At 34.2% G+C, this 17909-nt stretch overlaps 1 protein-coding gene across 1 annotated transcript in view; it reads left to right on the top strand.

The window, feature by feature from the left end:
• The window catches only part of EYS (eyes shut homolog), a 722813-nt gene that overhangs the window by 455687 nt on the left and 249217 nt on the right, over positions 1-17909 (top strand). Inside the window, exons 33-34 of the mRNA XM_063389422.1 lie at positions 1472-1563; positions 17162-17312. Coding sequence (XP_063245492.1) covers positions 1472-1563; positions 17162-17312 — 243 coding nt within the window. The remainder of the gene's footprint in view (positions 1-1471; positions 1564-17161; positions 17313-17909) is intronic.

The raw sequence follows: 17909 nt of genomic DNA, 5'->3' as shown, positions 1-17909 counted from the left end.
AAAAAGCAGGTTTTGCCTTTACAGGTAGTACAAATTAAGTTATTGTATTTTATACCTAAACTAACTTAACTTCCTCATGTGGAACTTCATTAAAATAGTCATAAGGAAGGCTTATGACATAGGCATAGGCATAGGAGTTGAGTGAATTGTTATAGGAAAATTTACCATGTTAGGAAATACAGTGTATCTTTTTTTACCATGTATCTCTAAGTAGAAACCATTCACTTTATCTATTACTTAAATCACAGTTCCACAGAGTCCAGAGAAATAAAAAACAATTTCTTTGGTTCTTGTGGGCAGACTAACTAGGAATATATTTGTTTATAAACTTTAAAGAGTAAAGTGTGTATCATGGTATATCTCTACCTTCCACAAATTATTCCATCGTTTCTGAGGAAGAGATAAAGCTAGAGCTTTATGAAGACATAGGCAGATGCTAAAGAGGCTATAAAAAGATATTAAAAGAAAAGCTACTTTTCTCATAACTTATCTCCTATTTTCCTGCTAAAGGTTTCCCAAGGTACCTGTAATTATATTCTTGTGTAAGAACTGTGAAATATCTGTTAGAAACAGCATTTTTGTATTATATTTGCCTTCATGTTTAAAGACCACAACCACACTAAACAAATAGATAAACTGACGATAAGCAGTACCCTCATTTTGTTATGTTGTAATTTTGTGTCTTTTATTATATTGTGACTATCTTTGTCCGGAAAAAAAAAAAAAAAGATTAGTCAAAGGCAGTAAGTTATCCTAGGTTTAGAAAATGCTGATGGCTTTAAGTTCATCTTACTTGTATTCATGGTAAAGTAATGATGCAGAAAAATATTTTTCTAACATATCATAAGCACCATAAAATATGAAAGTGCTTTAATTGACACAAATCTATTCAGAGATCCCAGTGTGCCATGTTAAAACTAATTGAATTCACTTAATCATTCACAAAGCTGGTCAATTAAATGTAGATTTAAAGCCCAATGAACAAATGGTTCTAAGCTCACAATCAAGCTACAATTACAAGTAGACAAACCATGAAATCAAGTGCTTGTTCACATTAGTATAGGAAATTAAATGGTGCTCCAAAATGCTCAAGCCTGCATGCTACATTACGTGTTTGGAAGTGTAAGGAAGCCATAAAATGGTAAGTAAAATTCACCCATGGCCAGTGTTAATTTCAGATGGGTTGCAGATGGTTGACTTCTTTGCAAATCAGACCCATAATATCTGATTGTATAATACACAAAGATTAAAGCATTTTCATGCAGGTTAGGAAGCATATATGTGTACTTGTATATTTCTGGTACAATAGACTTCCTTATCCAGAACTTTTAATGAAACATAATTTTCTTTGATACACATGACATCCTTCAGGTTTTTTGAAACCATTTATTATTTTAAAATTCAAGTTTCTATGCCTGAAACTGTTTAGTTATGAGAAATAATGTAATTAACACCTTTTCCCACTCTATAGTATCAGTATTTATGTGACGAAGCAGCAGAAGTCAAAAACATCACTACCACTGCTAGAGTGGACAATGGACACTGGTATAATGTGCAAATTAGGTAAGTTTACTGTTTTCTGTTTTTATCATTGCTTCAAAGATCATATAATTTGGACAGTTAGTAAATTCCACAGATATTATATCTCATTAACTATGATACCTGAACATGTACAGGAAAATCATGTTATGGCAGTCCAGGCTACAACACATCCTTGGAAAGAATGTTTATAACTACAATTGGACAGTGCTCATCCCTGATGTACTTAGTGGAAATAAATTTTTTCTCATTGAAATCATTTACTGTAGCAAACATAAACATTCAGTCAGGGCAGATGCTGAGCAGTAACTCCAAGATACTCTGTCCAGGAAATAGTTGAATTTCCAACAATGAGAGTGTGACTTATAGAAAAATCTTGGGAAAAGAAATAGACAGAAGCAGAATCATGACTTTCATTGCTGTCACTGACTGGAAACTCATAATAGATATATTAATCCTGTAAAAGTAACAATACCTGCAACTGAAGGAGAATAAAATGAAAATACAATGAGGTAGGAAAATGACCTAGGTTGTAGGCTTTCCGTGGTTTTTGTACATAGATGTATCTAGTGACCAAATATCCATGCTCATAGAATCCATAGCCTTGGAAGTGAAAGTTTTGTGTTCACTTCACAGGAAAGTTAGACACCTAGTGGGCTCTCTGGCTACCTAGTTCTTATTAGGTAGCTTAAAATAGGTCCAGTCGTCTCATCCAGCAAGCAGAAAGCAAGCTCGCTGTCTGCTTGTCTCTCAGGAGTAAGTTAGTCCTTAAAAAGTTTGTGGAGGAGTGCAGAGGAAAGAAAAGCCTTTTACTGGAATGGGCCTTTTATAGCTATACCTGTCCAAACGTTAAATGAAGAACTTTTGTAGGGCAATAGTGTCCCCCTTTCCTTCCATAGGAAATGTAGTGGAGTGTGTATCCATTGTATTGAACCTGGCTGCCTCAGATGTAGCAGTGAGTACTCAGTGAGAACTAAATTTTGTTAAGGCATTTCAGTTACCATCGCTACCATAATTTTTTCCAGCAAGTTAAACCACACTCATGGACCAGACCACCCAGTAACATACTCAAATAAATGCAAGGAGCAAAAGCCTGCAATCCACTGCAGTTGTGCTTATCACCCAAAATGGAACACCATAAACCAAGCCATAGTAATGGAAGCTAAAAGCAAGGGTAAACTCCTCTGTGACCAGGAAGAAATAGAACACAATATCTCTATGACACTGATAGAAGTGAGATTCTCTAAAATCTAATAATATATGGAGTTCTGTTTCTCTGTTGGTTATGACTCCCTCTCCCCATCAAAATAGAGAAAGTAGATTGGAAAATAATTTTTAGGGAAGAGATATAAAGATGATAAAATCATTAAGCAGCTTCTATATGAATAGAGATTAAATACTCAAGTGCTCTGCAAGCCAATTAAACACAACTAAGAGAGGATTCCAACAAAAACAAATCCCAAGAGATACAGAAAGGGAATAAGGAGTTGAGACATAAAATTTCTAGTTACTTAGATAGTTTATATCCATTAGAATTCATTTGTTATTCCTTTGTTGTTCATTTAAAGAAAGATTTAAGATCCTGAAAAGTATGAATACCTGAACTCTCAGTAATGTGGAAGTCTTTACAAAAACAGCCTTTCCCCTGGCACTGAAGCGTGCAAACTGCCATGTCATTGTCATCCCTCAGAGATTCACTAATTACCATGATGCGAGTACACTTATTCTATGTATGCATTTTTCCCCTACTTCATCGAGCAGAAAATAACTTGAGTCTCTAAATCAGGTCATGACAATAGCCCATGACAAAAGAAAACCAACTTAATCTTTATACTTTGCTTTTCCTTTTGAGCCTAAAAAGAAAGGAACTTTCCTTCATTTGCAGGAAACTATTTCAAGACAGCTCAGGAAAATGGGCCACACTTATTTTTTCCTGCTGAAAAAGAAGGCATGCATATCTTTTATGGGATTCAGGCTAGTTATAGAGCAATTAATAATTAATCATTCTACTCACTTTAGAAGACTGGAAATATTTCTGGATGTTGTTTTAAGATGACATTCTGCAGACACCAACTCGTGTGAGAGTCTTGATTCACTGGAGGGTAAGAAAGCTCTGCAAGGGATCTGAGCAGACTGAGCCAATGGGTCAAGGCCAATCGTGTGAGTCTTATGAGAAGTGGCTGAAGGAACTGAGGCCATTTAATGGGGAGCAAAAGGGGCTGAAGGGAAACCTTATAGCTCCCTACGACTCCCTGAAAGGAGGCTATAGTTAGATGAGGGTCAGTCTCTTCCCCCAACTAAGAAGAAATCAGACAAGAGGAAACGACCTCAAGTTGCACCAGGGGAGGTTTAGGTTGGATATTTGGGGAAAAAATCTTCACAGAAAGGGTTATAAAACACTGAAAGAGGCTGCACAGGGAAGTGGCTGAGTCACCATCCCTGGAGATATTACCAGGACTTGGCAGTGCTGGTTTAACAGTTGCTCTTGAAGGTCTTATAGATCTTTTCCAGCCTAAAATATTCTGTGATTCTATGATTCTAAGATTCAAAATCTTAGTGTTGTAGATGTCAGAATTATTTGGGGTTGCTTCTCACTGTTATCTCATGCATTTTTACATGTGCTTGAGTTAATTAAAAGCATATATCCTGTATATATATGCTTTACATTTTTTTCCTTTATTAACAATTAAAAATATATTATTAATAGTTTTGAAATATGTGGTAATTGTTTTATAAAGCTGTCATTTCATTTAATCAACTTCAGAGTAATACAGCATAATAAAACTTAAGATAACTGGTGAAAAATTGCTGTAACATATTCAGCAACTTTCTAGAGGCTTGCAAACATTTAATCTTCTCAGAACTGATTTTCAGTGAGATAAATAAGTTAAGTTTTGAACAATGGTATCTGCAAAACCAGTGAAGTTAAAAGGGAATGTAGGAGATACTGCATATTACCACATAGTGGATATGCACACGGGATTTTCTTTACTGTGCATATATTCAACATTGCGAATAGACATTGTGGATAATGACAATAAAACCCAGTATTTTTTGAAAGAAAATGCTAATTTTTATTATTTAATGTAATCCTAATTGTTTGGAGCTCTTTTGGTGTAGTCCTGTGATGGAAAGGATTTTGTCTTTTCAGTTCAGGAAAAGCAATGCTTTTCAGGTGCTGAAGATAAGCCATCTTCAAAGTGCATGCTGCCTCTACAATAGCATATTAAATTAAAGTAGACTTAAAAGTAGTGAGTGCTGTTTAATACAAGTTTAAGTATAGTGAAAATTAGATAGTGATAGTATCTTCCTTTTCTGTTTACAGGAAGACATTTTACTGTTTCCTTTATCCTACAGAAATAATTCCTTGTACGGATAAAAGAAATGTCACACCATATAATGTTTGCAAATAAATGTGCATATTACTGTCAGACAATGTCCTTTATTCAGTTCTCATGGTTCACCATGATATTCATGCTGAAATAAAAATAGCAGCATTGCTGAAGTACATTTTTCTTGATGATGGAATATTGTGACTACAAAAACTGTAATTATTTAATAAGTTTTGGTACAATATAAGGACGGTAATTGTTCCAAAATCTGGGATATCTTGGATAAATTTTGTTGGGAGACAACTTTTTCCATTACATTAGTCTAATTTGTGGCATTGGCTGCTAAAACCAACATGTTGCCAAGATTTGCCCCAGAGCAGTGCCTGAGAGTTCCATTTCATGTGTAAACTACTGTAGTTCTGTACTAAGTCTGTTAATGAAACTTCATTGCAGCTGTTTCACTCACATTTCTGAGTATTGTTTTGTTTTCTTAGGAATGTTACCAGGGAAGTGAGTGAGCTACAGTGAAAAATGGATATGGGCAATATCCCAGAGGGATTGGATTACTGCAGGATATTATGAAGGGATGGAAATTTTAGACTCAGGCACTGGAAGGTTTACTTGCTTGGTTTTATAGTGAAGATACAGTTTTCTTACTGGCAGTGCAGGGGATATTTGACCACAGTCTTCTCATTCCAGCCTTTATAATTCCACCTCCATTAACTGCTTTAAGATTTTTCTTCTTCAATCTTTGTCATCAAAACAAGTTGATAAAATGTGTTGCAGAAACAAACCAAACTGCAGCAGCAATATTAGAAATTTACCTTTTCTTGGGCCAATATTCTCCATTTCAGTACTGACAAAAATAATTTCCTTAATGATATGAAAAGTATTTTTATTTTAATTTTACTCTCAGATCATAATTGTCATATGCTTTAGCAAATTTGTCCACTTATAAATTGATTATTCAGTAGATGTCATGAATACAGCTGCATTCTTTAATATGAGTCTATCCACACTGAAAATTTTTAATTGTCTGGGATCATTAGGATTAAAATCTGATGTAGGTACTCCATCATAAAATGACTGCAAAATCTGGCATTTGCTTTTCAAAAACTGTTTTATTCCTATTCTTTAACTCCTGTTGCTTGAATTTGAGCTTTGCACTATTTACCTATAGGACTTTGGATGATTGATTGTCTTGCTTTTGAGATGTAAAAGTTTTCTGATTCCTCGAGTCAGAAAAAGATCTTTCTAATCATGGTATAATGCAACATATGCTCACTCAGAACTTGTAGATTCTTTGGTTCTGACAGCTTTTTATGAGGGTCTGAGATAATCCCTATGGTGCAAACTATGCTGTATTTATTATCCTTCAGAACATGCTACTAACCTCATATTTTCCCTAGGGCTTTTAGACAGGTAAGTTAAGTATATGATAGATAATGTGGGTAGCAAATCCTGCAGATGCCTCTCTGTTTTGTTCTCTGTTTGGTTCTTTTTATTTCACTTTTATTGTAAATTTTTATTTTATCACAAAGTTGCAAAACTTTGACCTTCATTTTTAGCATAAAAGCTTATGGGTGAAGAAGTCACTCATCTGCTGTTTCATGTAACATGTAAATTTCATATACTCAACGAAAACATGCTTACTGGTCCATATCCTCAAAAACCTGTGTAAATCAAAAGACATTATTAGCAATTGCGGTTGTTTAGTTAGACAACTGTATTCAATATTTATAAAATGCAGTGAGAAATATATTCCCGATATAAAATAGCTTCAGAGTCTTTTAATTTTCTTCTCCTCTCCTAAGAAAGCTCTCAATGGACTTGCATCAGCTGCAAGAAGTTTAAGTACTTGGACCCAGCAGGGTTTAGTCTGTTTTATATTTGTTACCAATACAAAAGATTTAGGAAGTTGCTGGACTTCTAAACTGGCCATTGACAGGGTCTGCACAAACATACTTTCTTAGCCACAGTCGTGTTGGTCTTTTTTCTCAGTCTATCCTAAAGAGCCACAGTCATGTTGGTCTTTTTTCTCAGTCTATCCTAAAGTGCCTATTCTATAACTAGGGGTGAATGAAATATGAGTTCTGACTTATCTAATAATTTTTAATTTTTATATGCTCTGAAACTTTTCCCAGATCACTGGAGCTTAGTTGAAAAAAGTACAGATTATACTTAGTCCAATTTATTTATGATTTATTAACACTGGTAAAAAAACAACAGTATTTTCTTAATTTCACTCTATGTTAAATCCTAAGTAGGTTGTATGTGCTACTTAATGTCCAACATACATTGCAGAGATGCTAAAACACTGAAAACAAACTGGTTTGAGAACATAATTTAGAAATACAAGCATTTTCATTTAATATGGAAAGAAAATAATTAAAACATTTGAAATATTGATACTGATGTCAAGACCTTGATTTGTAAAGTGAAAAGTAGGAATGATTTGACAATGAAGTATGAAAAAAATGGGAAGGATTCTTTTTTCATTTTGTTTGAGGATTTTGGACAAAGATAAAGAAATCTAATGTCAAATACATAGGTAACTATTACACAGATGAGCAGGAAAAATGAGCAGGAAATACTCCAAAATGGATATTATCAAATACTAGTAAAAGAAAAAATATACTAACTTTGTAACAGCATAGATTGACTATTAGCACAAGTAGCTCCAAAAGTGGACAACTAATTTCCGGGGGCTGAAGATTTCTGTTACACGGTGACACTATCACTGCCCGCTAGCAGAGCATGACAGTACCACAGAAATGGTAATGCTGGGTTGAAGCCACAGAATCAAAGGAGATTCTGATTTATGAACTGTGAAATTGAAGCCAAATAAGAATCAAAAAGCACTAAATGGAGGAAAAAGTTTTGAAATCTTGCTAGTCAGAATACATGGGTTTTCCAGTTCATTCTGCTAAGGTGCACAGTGCATTTAGAGAGAGTTAATTTGATTTTAATCCTTTCACAGATAAGCAGAAAAGGAATCAAGCCAATAATATTCCCTCCTGTGACTAATTTTATTTTTTAATTTATCCCATAAATGCTTTATAACTTAAATGCACTTTAATGTATCTTTCTATTTTGGAGGTGGGGTTGTTTAGCTGGAAGAACAGGAGGTTTAGAGGAGACCATGTTGCTCTCCATAACTACCTGAAAAGAGGTTGCAGCCAGGTGGGGTCAGTCCCCTCTCCCAAGTAACAAGAGAAAATGGCCTCAAGTGGTACCAGGGAGGTTTAGGTTGGATATTAGAAAAAATTTCTTCACAGTATTGGTTGTTAAGCATTGGAAAAGTCTGCCCAAAGTGGTTGAGCATATACTTCACCACCACTGGAAGTATTTTTTAAAAATTTACAGGTGGCACTTTGGATTTAGTGATGAACTTTTCAACATTAGGTTAATGGTTTGACAGGGTGGTCTTAGAGATCTTTTCCAACCTTAATTATTGTAATATTCTGTGATAATTCTCCCTTTTTAATGAATTAGAACATTGTGGAAATAATGATTCTGTAGATTCTAGAGAGCAATAACAGCATCTCACTAAAAAGCACAGATAAGAAAACTGATACATTCATGGGTTGATCCATACATAGGTTGAATAGGAGAGTGCATTTATTATATCTGCTGCTGAACAATTATTCAGGAAAGAGATAGACCACATATGAATTTATATTTACCCAGTTTCCCTTGTGAATAAGCACAGATTTCTGTATCCGAAGATCATTTTTGTGCACAAATACCAGAAATTAGTTTCAATTACAGAGTATCACTGCAGTCATGTTCTATTAATCTTAACTATTTTTAAAATATTAGGCTGAATTATTTTTTTTTTAAAGTGAACATCTTCAATAGTAGAACTACTGTACCACAACTAATGGTTCTACTGTTCTTTGAAGTGTCTTTATTGTGAAAAACAAAAGTACATTTTAGTTCTGGATTCAGATTTTTTACCTTAGTAGTATTGCCTTTCTTTGTCTCTCTCTACTACAAAAGTCAAAGAAACAACTTGCCTCTCTTACTGACTGCTGCATATCACCAAATGTCACATCTGTTAGAGATATTGTCTAAATAATTTATGTATTTGCTGGAGGCTTTTCCTCGGGACATGTCTTTAGCTGATTCTCTGTTTAAGAGTATTTCAATCCTGTTCTATCCCATGTGATCTAAACAATAATTCTTAACTCTATTGTTCACATTATTAATTTCACAGAACATTCAAAATTTTCTTACAACTCAAATTGTTATTTTTTAAAATAAAGAAGTAACATTTTCAGCTGACTTTTTAAATACATTTCAACTATTTTGTCCTTATAAAAAGTAATAGAATGTAACAGTATGGATTGAATGGATTTTGGTTTTGTGAAAGCAGACCTAACATATATAATACACACATTCTGGTATTTCCTTTTGTACACTTAAATGCACTGAGGTCTTTGATTCTGTAATCAAAATGATTTTAAGAACTCAGGTTTTCACATGTGATATCAATATATTTTATACAATATATGCATGTTAATAAGGAGTACATATACTAGCTATCACAAAGGAAGCTCAGTGGAAAAAATACAGAATAGGTTTCAAAAAGTATTATATAGGACTTCTTTGTCTCTCTATGGATGAATGTCTTACATGATTTGAATAAGCAGCATAAGGTAACATAAGCTACCATTTTTATCTAAGTTAAAATTTCTAAAATTTCTTGGGGTTAGATTTTCAGGCCAGGAAGAAAATTTATTTGACCACCAAGGGACCACTAATTTGACCTCTTCTATATCTTAGATGATCAATATTTTGTTTGAAGTCTATGAAAAACACAGACTTCAGTTAAATTAAGGGCTTCCATGAAATATTTTCCTGAGATACACTTTACTGTGGTCACCTCTTCCTAAACCCACAGCACTGGTGGGCAGTTTATGTATACAGATCATTCTTTCTGGCAAAACCCAGCCAGTATTTCAGTAAAAAGCTGAAAATAAAATGTGGGTTAAGATTCCCTTCTGACCCTGCTAATGCTATGTCTCAGGTACTGAGGTAATGCTGAGGACTGAGCCAGCAGCAAAAACATATAAGAGGTGTAATTCACTCTCACCTCAAAGATCTTTTTGTCTGTTACGTACCCTTTCACCACTCTGTTATTTGAGACATGTCTGGAAAATAGAGAAATGAAAATAATTATCCAGTTCTATAGTGGGAGAAAAATGTTATTAGACACTGCACATTGCATCCAGAAACCTGAAAACATAGATTTTTATTAAAGTCATTGTACTGCAGCAGATATGAGGCAGTGTGACTATTTGAAAGATGATGCAAGCAATCCTTTTCTCTACTGAATAAAGTGGGTTATGCAAAGAACAGGACAAGCAGTAAAGCAGTGTTGTTTACTCAGACAGTGCTATGTGAATTCTGTACACTGTAACTCCTACCTAGCAAGAAAGAAGCTGCTTTTCTAGTTTATCCCACATGAATCCCTTTCAGTCAGAATTATCTGGAGGCAGGGAGACTGCACCTCTTCTGAAAGCAAGTAAGCTTTTTCTCCCTGAAGGGCAGGATGGAGCTTGCAGAGTGCAGACAGAAAATCCTGGAAAAAAGAAGACAGAGTCTTCTTGCTATAGGTGACAAGCAGTAAGGAGAGCCTTGCAAGGCCATGGAAGGGACATTTTGTTTAGGACTAACTGTATCTAGTAGAAAATTTATTTCAAGTTAGAGAATAAATTTGATTTCAAGGCTTTTATTTAATCCTGCTTATTGCTATATTTTCATTATTTAAAAAACCCCTAACCTTTTAAGAATCTAGTTACCTTGTGTGCTAAATAAAGTCTGTCCGTAAAGAGGGGGCTCATGTCTTTCTGGATAAGTTACTCTCACAAAGGGGAGACAATTCCGAATGCCTTCAAAGGGACACTTTTGGCCTCGAAAACTTAAACCTTATTATTAAACATTTATTCTTCTTCTTTCTTTGTTTGGCTACTGATCCATGTTGCCAGGGCTCATATAGGGTCCTTTGCCTAAGGTGCCATTCAAAGCACACCTGTAAATATATAAGATGACTGTGAGATTATCCAGGCTCCACAATATCTACTGTATATATTCACAGCCCTCCACTAAATTCAGAATTTTTTTAAAAAATTAGCTTGAAGTTTGTCTTCTTAAAATGATCAATTTAACTTTCTCTCAGAAACAAAATTTCTGTCAATAAACAATCATGGGGTTATACTGCTGATGCTACAAGATGATACTCCTTTTGAACCGTTTAGGAAAGATCTCAGTCCTGCAGTTCCAGACATGGCAGAATACCTTTTGTTATTCTGAAGTCACTATGGCAATTACTTTCTTCATTCAGCAAGAACTAAGATGCCACAGAGAAAGAAATAGTGGAAATGGATAAAACCTAGAAATTATGTCAGAGAAACTTGACATTAATATTATTTGTATCTTGCATATAATTTCCTGAAACTGAGAATAGTGAAAGTAGACTTTGTGTTTACACAACTGACTGAGTACAGGAAAAAAAAACCCACCCTGCACTAATCAATAAAACTAAAACAAAAGATTAAGATTTATTGCCCTTTTTTTCAGCTAAGTAATGTTACTTTATGTTACAACAATGCAATGTTAAAAAAAAATCTTAATTGAAATCAAAACCCATTATGAAATTGAAGCCTAAGATGTTGCACATATTTTTTAATTTTCCAGAGTGGCTATTTTTCACAAAATTCTTATGAATCAACAGAGAATAAGCAATTTTTTTCTAGTAATGTCATTGAATGCAATGGATTTAATTATACTAAATGGATCCTAATAACAGTTAATAGTGATTTAATACCACCAATTAGTTTGATACAAACTGTTGTTTTACAGCCTCTTTACGATAAAAGCTTACTTAGTCATGCTACATTTTGGGTACAAATCACATTCTTCTCATGCTACACATTCTCAGAACTCTACTTTAAAGCAAACACTCAGACATTAAAATTTAGAATCATGCAATTGACAAGTCTGTGGTGTACTGTGATGTTTTCTTTCCTCAGTTTAACTAACAAAAATGCTAAAAATGCTTCTATCATAGCTACTTTATTTTGCTTTGGATCTCAAAAGAGATCATTAGTGTCACTTACAAGAATTAGAATTTTGTACTTAATCTTCTGAAACAGCTAATCTCAGGGACAGAAACATAAAAACAGTAAAATAAGACTCTAATAACAGGCTAATAACAATACATAAGGCTTTGTTCCGTATGACTTTCTATGGAACATCAAAAGGTACTTTATGGACACTAAAAGTGGGTTCAGTGTTCTGTGGCTGCTTTGGCGTAAGCGCAGAACTTACATTAAGGAGAACACATGGTACAGAGATCAGAAATAATGTTGGCCTGCAGAGTTGATGTAAATATGAATTCCCACAGTGTAACTATTTTTTAATTAAAAAAAGGCTTTAAGATTCACCTAAAATTACAGTGTTGCAAGTCTAAATCCAACTCTAAACTTCTTGCTGTCTGAATACTTGAATACCGTACTCTAATTTGAGCCAAAATTTTCCCCAAGTGACACTTACATCTACATCAACTTTAAATAAGTGCATATAGTTTTCTAAGTTTAACTTCTGTAAGTAGTATCTATGGTTGGTATGATGTGAGCAGCAAGAAACCAGAAGCAGGAAACTGCAAAGATAGAAAGAGCCAGAGGCATAAATAGTTGGTTTTTTCTTTAGCTATATTTATAGTAGTAAATTAAATTAAAATCTGAAGGCTAGTCTCTGGACTGAGGCCAACTGACAGGTCTGAGGTCATGTCTATAAAAACTTTTATGGCAAAATAGTTTGGTAAGGTGAGTTTGAAATGATTCCTGAATTGCAGTAACCAGTGAACTTTACAAGTTTCGGACTTGAAGATAGTATCTAACTTCCACCATAACTGTAATAGAAACAGTGATGACTTCGTAAAAATATGGATGGCTCCATGTCAGGATTTGAACTCAAGTTGTGAACTTTAGTGTAGTAGTGTTAAGCACAACTTCTGTGAAAAGAAAAAGGGGTGCTATAATTATTTGTTTGCTTGTTTGTTTATTTATTAGAATAGGAAACAAAGATAATTTTCTCCCTTCCTTGCATTATTAAAGAAATTTGCATCATTAGCTTCATTTTTCTTATTTGTTTAGTTAAATCACAGTTAAATCTAAGACCAGACCAAGAAACCAGCTTCAGGCCCAGGAAATACGCTATCAGAGAAATGAGAAAAAATATATTGTTGACTAATTAGTTCATCTGAAGCACGGAAGTGTGTATTACCTGGTGTCTCAGTAGGGCAAAGTCAGCACCAACAGATGACAGCAGACTCAAATGATGCACTTCACTGTAGAATGAAAATGTGATGACTGTGAGTGAACTAGTATATATTCTATCTAGATAAATCTAGTGCAGGTAACAAGAGATTCTACCTATTCTGTAAAAGTTGTTTCGAATTGCTGGGGTTTTCTTTGCTGAAGATTTTAGTGTCTTAGGATTGCAGAACTGTAGAGTATTTCAGGCCAAAAGGGACTTCAGGAGATCTTTAGCCCAACCTCCTGCTCAAAGCAGGGCCAGCCAAGGTCAGAACAGGTTGCTCAGTGCTTTATTCAGTCAGATTTTGTAAACCTCCAACACGGAAACCTATAAAACTTTCTGAGTAGAGAGGTTCAGATGTTCCATTCCTAAAGGTGCCTCTAACACCCTTGAAAAGCCATGATTTCAAAACCAGTGCTAGGTCAAAATTGATCCAACCTTTTAAATGTGCGTTAAGAAAAAGTTACTCTTGATTGTAGTAAAAGGTTTATTGTTTTGTCATAATTTTACAGAAATAAACCTTCTACTGCAAGGAACAGTTTTAGTATGAAATCAGAAAATGTAAAACTCCATACACTGAATGAAAAACAAGTTGCCTTTTTTAAGCTAAAAAATTCATAAATAATAATTAAATATCATGAAAGTGAAAAATGTTCTCAGCTTTAATTAAAAAATTGTCTTCAATACAATTGGGGAAATTAGGGATTATTTGTTTTATAATATGTGATAATAAAACTTTATTTCTGGTGGTTCACAACTTATATTTAGTATAGATGTTTTAAATATTTTGCTTTTGTTTAATAGACTGAACGTTAATATTACAAACTAAACAGTTCAATGGTATTAGTGAATTGTTGTTGTTTAGCTTGGCCACATTCAAGAGAAATTTCTAAAGACAGGTGAAAGTTTCAATCTTGCTTCTCGAACAAAAGATTTCCCTTTTCTATCAGAAAAAACAGGTTAAAGAAGTTTTATTCCCAGCGAGACTGCACAGCATGACTGACACAATACTTTTTCTGAACATCCCCCTTTCCCTCCTCCTCTTCTACCGTTTGTTTTGTTACTTTGTTACCATTTTATGATAATCCTAAAAAAGTCACTTAATCATCACTGGAAAATGTCAGAAAGTAAAGACATTGTGTAAAAGGACTTGGATTTCACACAGACATTGCTGTGTTTAGGGACAGTTTTATCAATAATTATCAAATTATTGTCTGACCTTTCCATCGTTCTAACCTGCGAGGCATTGAGCAATGGATTTAGTACTGTTTAGACAGAATACATCTTCAGGTTATAATTAATAGGCCAGTATTTAATCACTACATTTGTGTGATTACAAATGAGGAAACTGTGAACTATTACTGCTGGCTTGGACTGAGGCACAATTACTGGCAGCTTACCCAGCAAAAGTGCTTGAGAGTTGCTGTATGCATTTCCAAATTTATAATTATGCAAAAAGCCCTGTCGTCTCACTTGACCTTTAAAGTACCCAATGTGCTGATTGTAGAAAAAGTATTTTAAAAGCCTGATGAAAACTTCATGGAGTGCATATATGACCCAGTGATTGTATCATCAGCAAATGCTAAACAATAATGGTTTAAAGTCATTATTCTAATTTGGCCAGACCCTGCTACATTCAATCAAACACAATCAGAGGTGCATGGCTGACATTCTAACAAGCTTAGGGCAAAGGCAGCTCGTGCTTTGAATTGTATTAACTTATTTTCTGACACCAAATACTGGGAATTAATTTCAAAATATTCCTTTGATATATGCACACAAAAATACTTTTACATATCAGTCATATAAGCTATTAAGGACAAGCTAAAAATATGTCAAAAGCTAATGTGAAAAGAACTACATCAATATGGTGTTTGTGTGATAGAATTACATACATGGTCATGTAACTAGTTACAGCATTAACATCTCAAAACATGTGGAGGAAATAGTAATTAAGGGAAAAACTGAAGAGAAGTTGATTGAGCAGCTGTACTTCACTTAGCATATCTGTCAAATAGTTGAAAAGAAAAACATGGCAGTTCCTCCCTGACCCTCTTCCACTCCATCTTAAGAATTATGCTGTGTTAAAACAAGTCTGATTTATAATATTTCAGAAATATTGCTGTCTTATTATTATGCTTTTCTTCATGATTATAATATCATTCCATCAGGAAGAGAAGAAATTTTCGATATTTACAAAATTATAATTTTTTCCTTTGAAGCATCACTGCCACCATTTTCTGTAGAATGACATACCCAAGTTGTCATACTGGCTTCAAACCATAGCAAAAATTTCTTGAGCATTGCAAGTAGAGCTACAGAGAGTGATTATGCCAGTTACACACATTATCAGCAAACTTCCTTTGTAAGTCATTAATGGGAATGGTATGTAACAGAACCTTGTGTGTGTGTTCAGACATACAGCCCTTGGATAATATCCAAAAAACATGGTAGGAAAAACATTTTTCCTTGACTCTAGACCCATTTAACTCCCTTTTTGCTTTCATGTTAGCTATTAATTATCAAGTTCAAAAAGTTCCCCTGAATCGATCAATTAAGATGCTAGTTTTCAGTCCACAGAATCAAATCTCCAATTTATTTCCCTTCTTCACTCTTGATTTAGCAATAAACCAAAATTTTTTTATTCTCCACCTGAAGTTATTTGCCATAGGATGGACAGACCATTTTACATGCACAAATATTTATAGGTCTTTCTGTAAATACATGTCACCATGTTTGTATACTGTTCTGAAAGTATCTCAAAACAGAATTACATAGAAAACAAAGTGTTTGCAAATGTTACTAATGTTAGCTCTCCATTAGGTCAGTTAAAAGCACATAGGGGGCTTCATGAAATAATACGTGAGAACCCATATATTGCTGTATGACAGAATATAGTTAAGAAACCTTTTAATGTTCATTTTTGTAAGAATTTCCAGAAGGCTGTTTTTCATTGTCAGAGAAAACCTAAATACATACAATACCTACTGCATCCTACCCAAATTGCTTTCACAGAGCTGTGGGTTGTTGGTTTGTGATTTTGGGTTTGTTTTGGGGGTTTTGGGTTTTTGGAGGGTTTTTGTATATGCTATTTTCACATAGATTTTTTGTGACATCAATACTACAAAGACACTTGGATAGCTTTAAATATAGAGCTGATTGAACTCTGATTTGTTTTGTGTACAGAGAGAATAGGCTGGAAGAAATTCCCCCATGAGGGACTGGTTTAGTTCTGATATTTCCTTATTATGATTTCTTACACAAAGATAAAATGATTGCTGCTAGTTGGTTATTGGAATGCAAATGACCTTTACATCATTGAAAAAAATTTAAAGAAACCAAATTGTTTGCTTGGTACCTTCTGTTTGTTGTTGACAATTTATGCACGTTGTTAATGGCAACATTTTAAGAGGGTATGTGAATGGAGGAGGAAAATGGGAATGTACATATTAATTTCAGGGCCTAATATTACTGACTTCAGCTTTAGGAATGATGTTTTTGAAGGTAAGTATTACAGATTATTATAGTATCTCTGCACTTTCTAAAATGCAGATTGTTTTAAATTGCTTTTGTGGTTTTATTTTGTATGTGTGTGTGTGTGATGAGAAAGAGGGATATTTAAAATATTTCAGTTCAACTGATGTATCTTTTACAAATTACAATGTCTTGTAATTATTAAAAATTGTCTAAGTATTTTTATTTACTCATTTATATACTTTGGCTTTTTTTAGCAATTAAACTGTCCGGATTTACAGTATGGCTTCATTTTAATGGAGCCCCAAAGACATGTCAACTTACAGCTTGTTAAACAGCTTCTTTTATATTTATAGTTCTATAATATAAAACAGTTATTCACTTGATTGTCTTTCCTTATTGGTTTAGTAACAGCCTAATTAATTTGTCAGATAGATGGTAATGTAAACAATATTTGGTTATAAAATGTGCTTATTTCTGAATTTGTGCAGGCAGGGAATGGTACCATGTGAAGCAGAAATGTCAGTTCTGAAGTTATCTTCAGATACAAGTATAACTAGAAATTACTGGTCCAGCTCTTATTGGCTTGAAACAGGATCCATATTTGTTGGTGGTTTGCCTCATCCTTATGCAGCAAAACAGGTATTTATTTTTATTATTATTTGTATTATTTTAGGAGTGGCATGTTGATGTATATATGTATGTATGTAATAACCAAAGAGATTTAAACCATGCAAAAAAAAAAAAAATTACAGATTTTTGAGAGTTACATCTAAGAGATGAGTATGGTTCCTTGCAGGGTATTGAGGGACTTTGGAAAATGGACAAAAAGGGCATTAGGGTCCAAAGTCATTATCTGAAGTCCTTTTTGTCTTGAATAGGGCGAGTAAAGGAGCAAATATGATCAAATTTAGAGGAAGATGTGAAAAGTATTATTGCAATGGTTTCTAAAACAAAGGAGGCTCTCTTTCCATTCTCTGCTGGCCCAGAGAGGTGTGTGTAAAAACAGACCAGGCAAGAGACTGCTAACCCCAGAAACTGCATTAATGAATGAGAAATTGCACAGCTATGAGAGATAGCAGCCTGGGTAACCACCTATGCAGGGATGAGAAGAAATATGCAGTGAGGTTTGTACAGAGTTAGGGAAGAATACCCACAGGGCCATGCAGAGAGTTAGACATCATTATTCAGCTCTTCTTATAGAGGATTTGGGGGTGGAGTAGTCACAACGACCGATAC

The sequence above is a fragment of the Prinia subflava genome, chromosome 2 (genome assembly GCF_021018805.1).
Source record: "Prinia subflava isolate CZ2003 ecotype Zambia chromosome 2, Cam_Psub_1.2, whole genome shotgun sequence".
Classification (NCBI taxonomy): domain Eukaryota; kingdom Metazoa; phylum Chordata; class Aves; order Passeriformes; family Cisticolidae; genus Prinia; species Prinia subflava.
The sequence above is the reverse complement of the archived record's forward strand: the minus strand, read 5'-3'. Positions and strand labels throughout refer to the sequence as shown.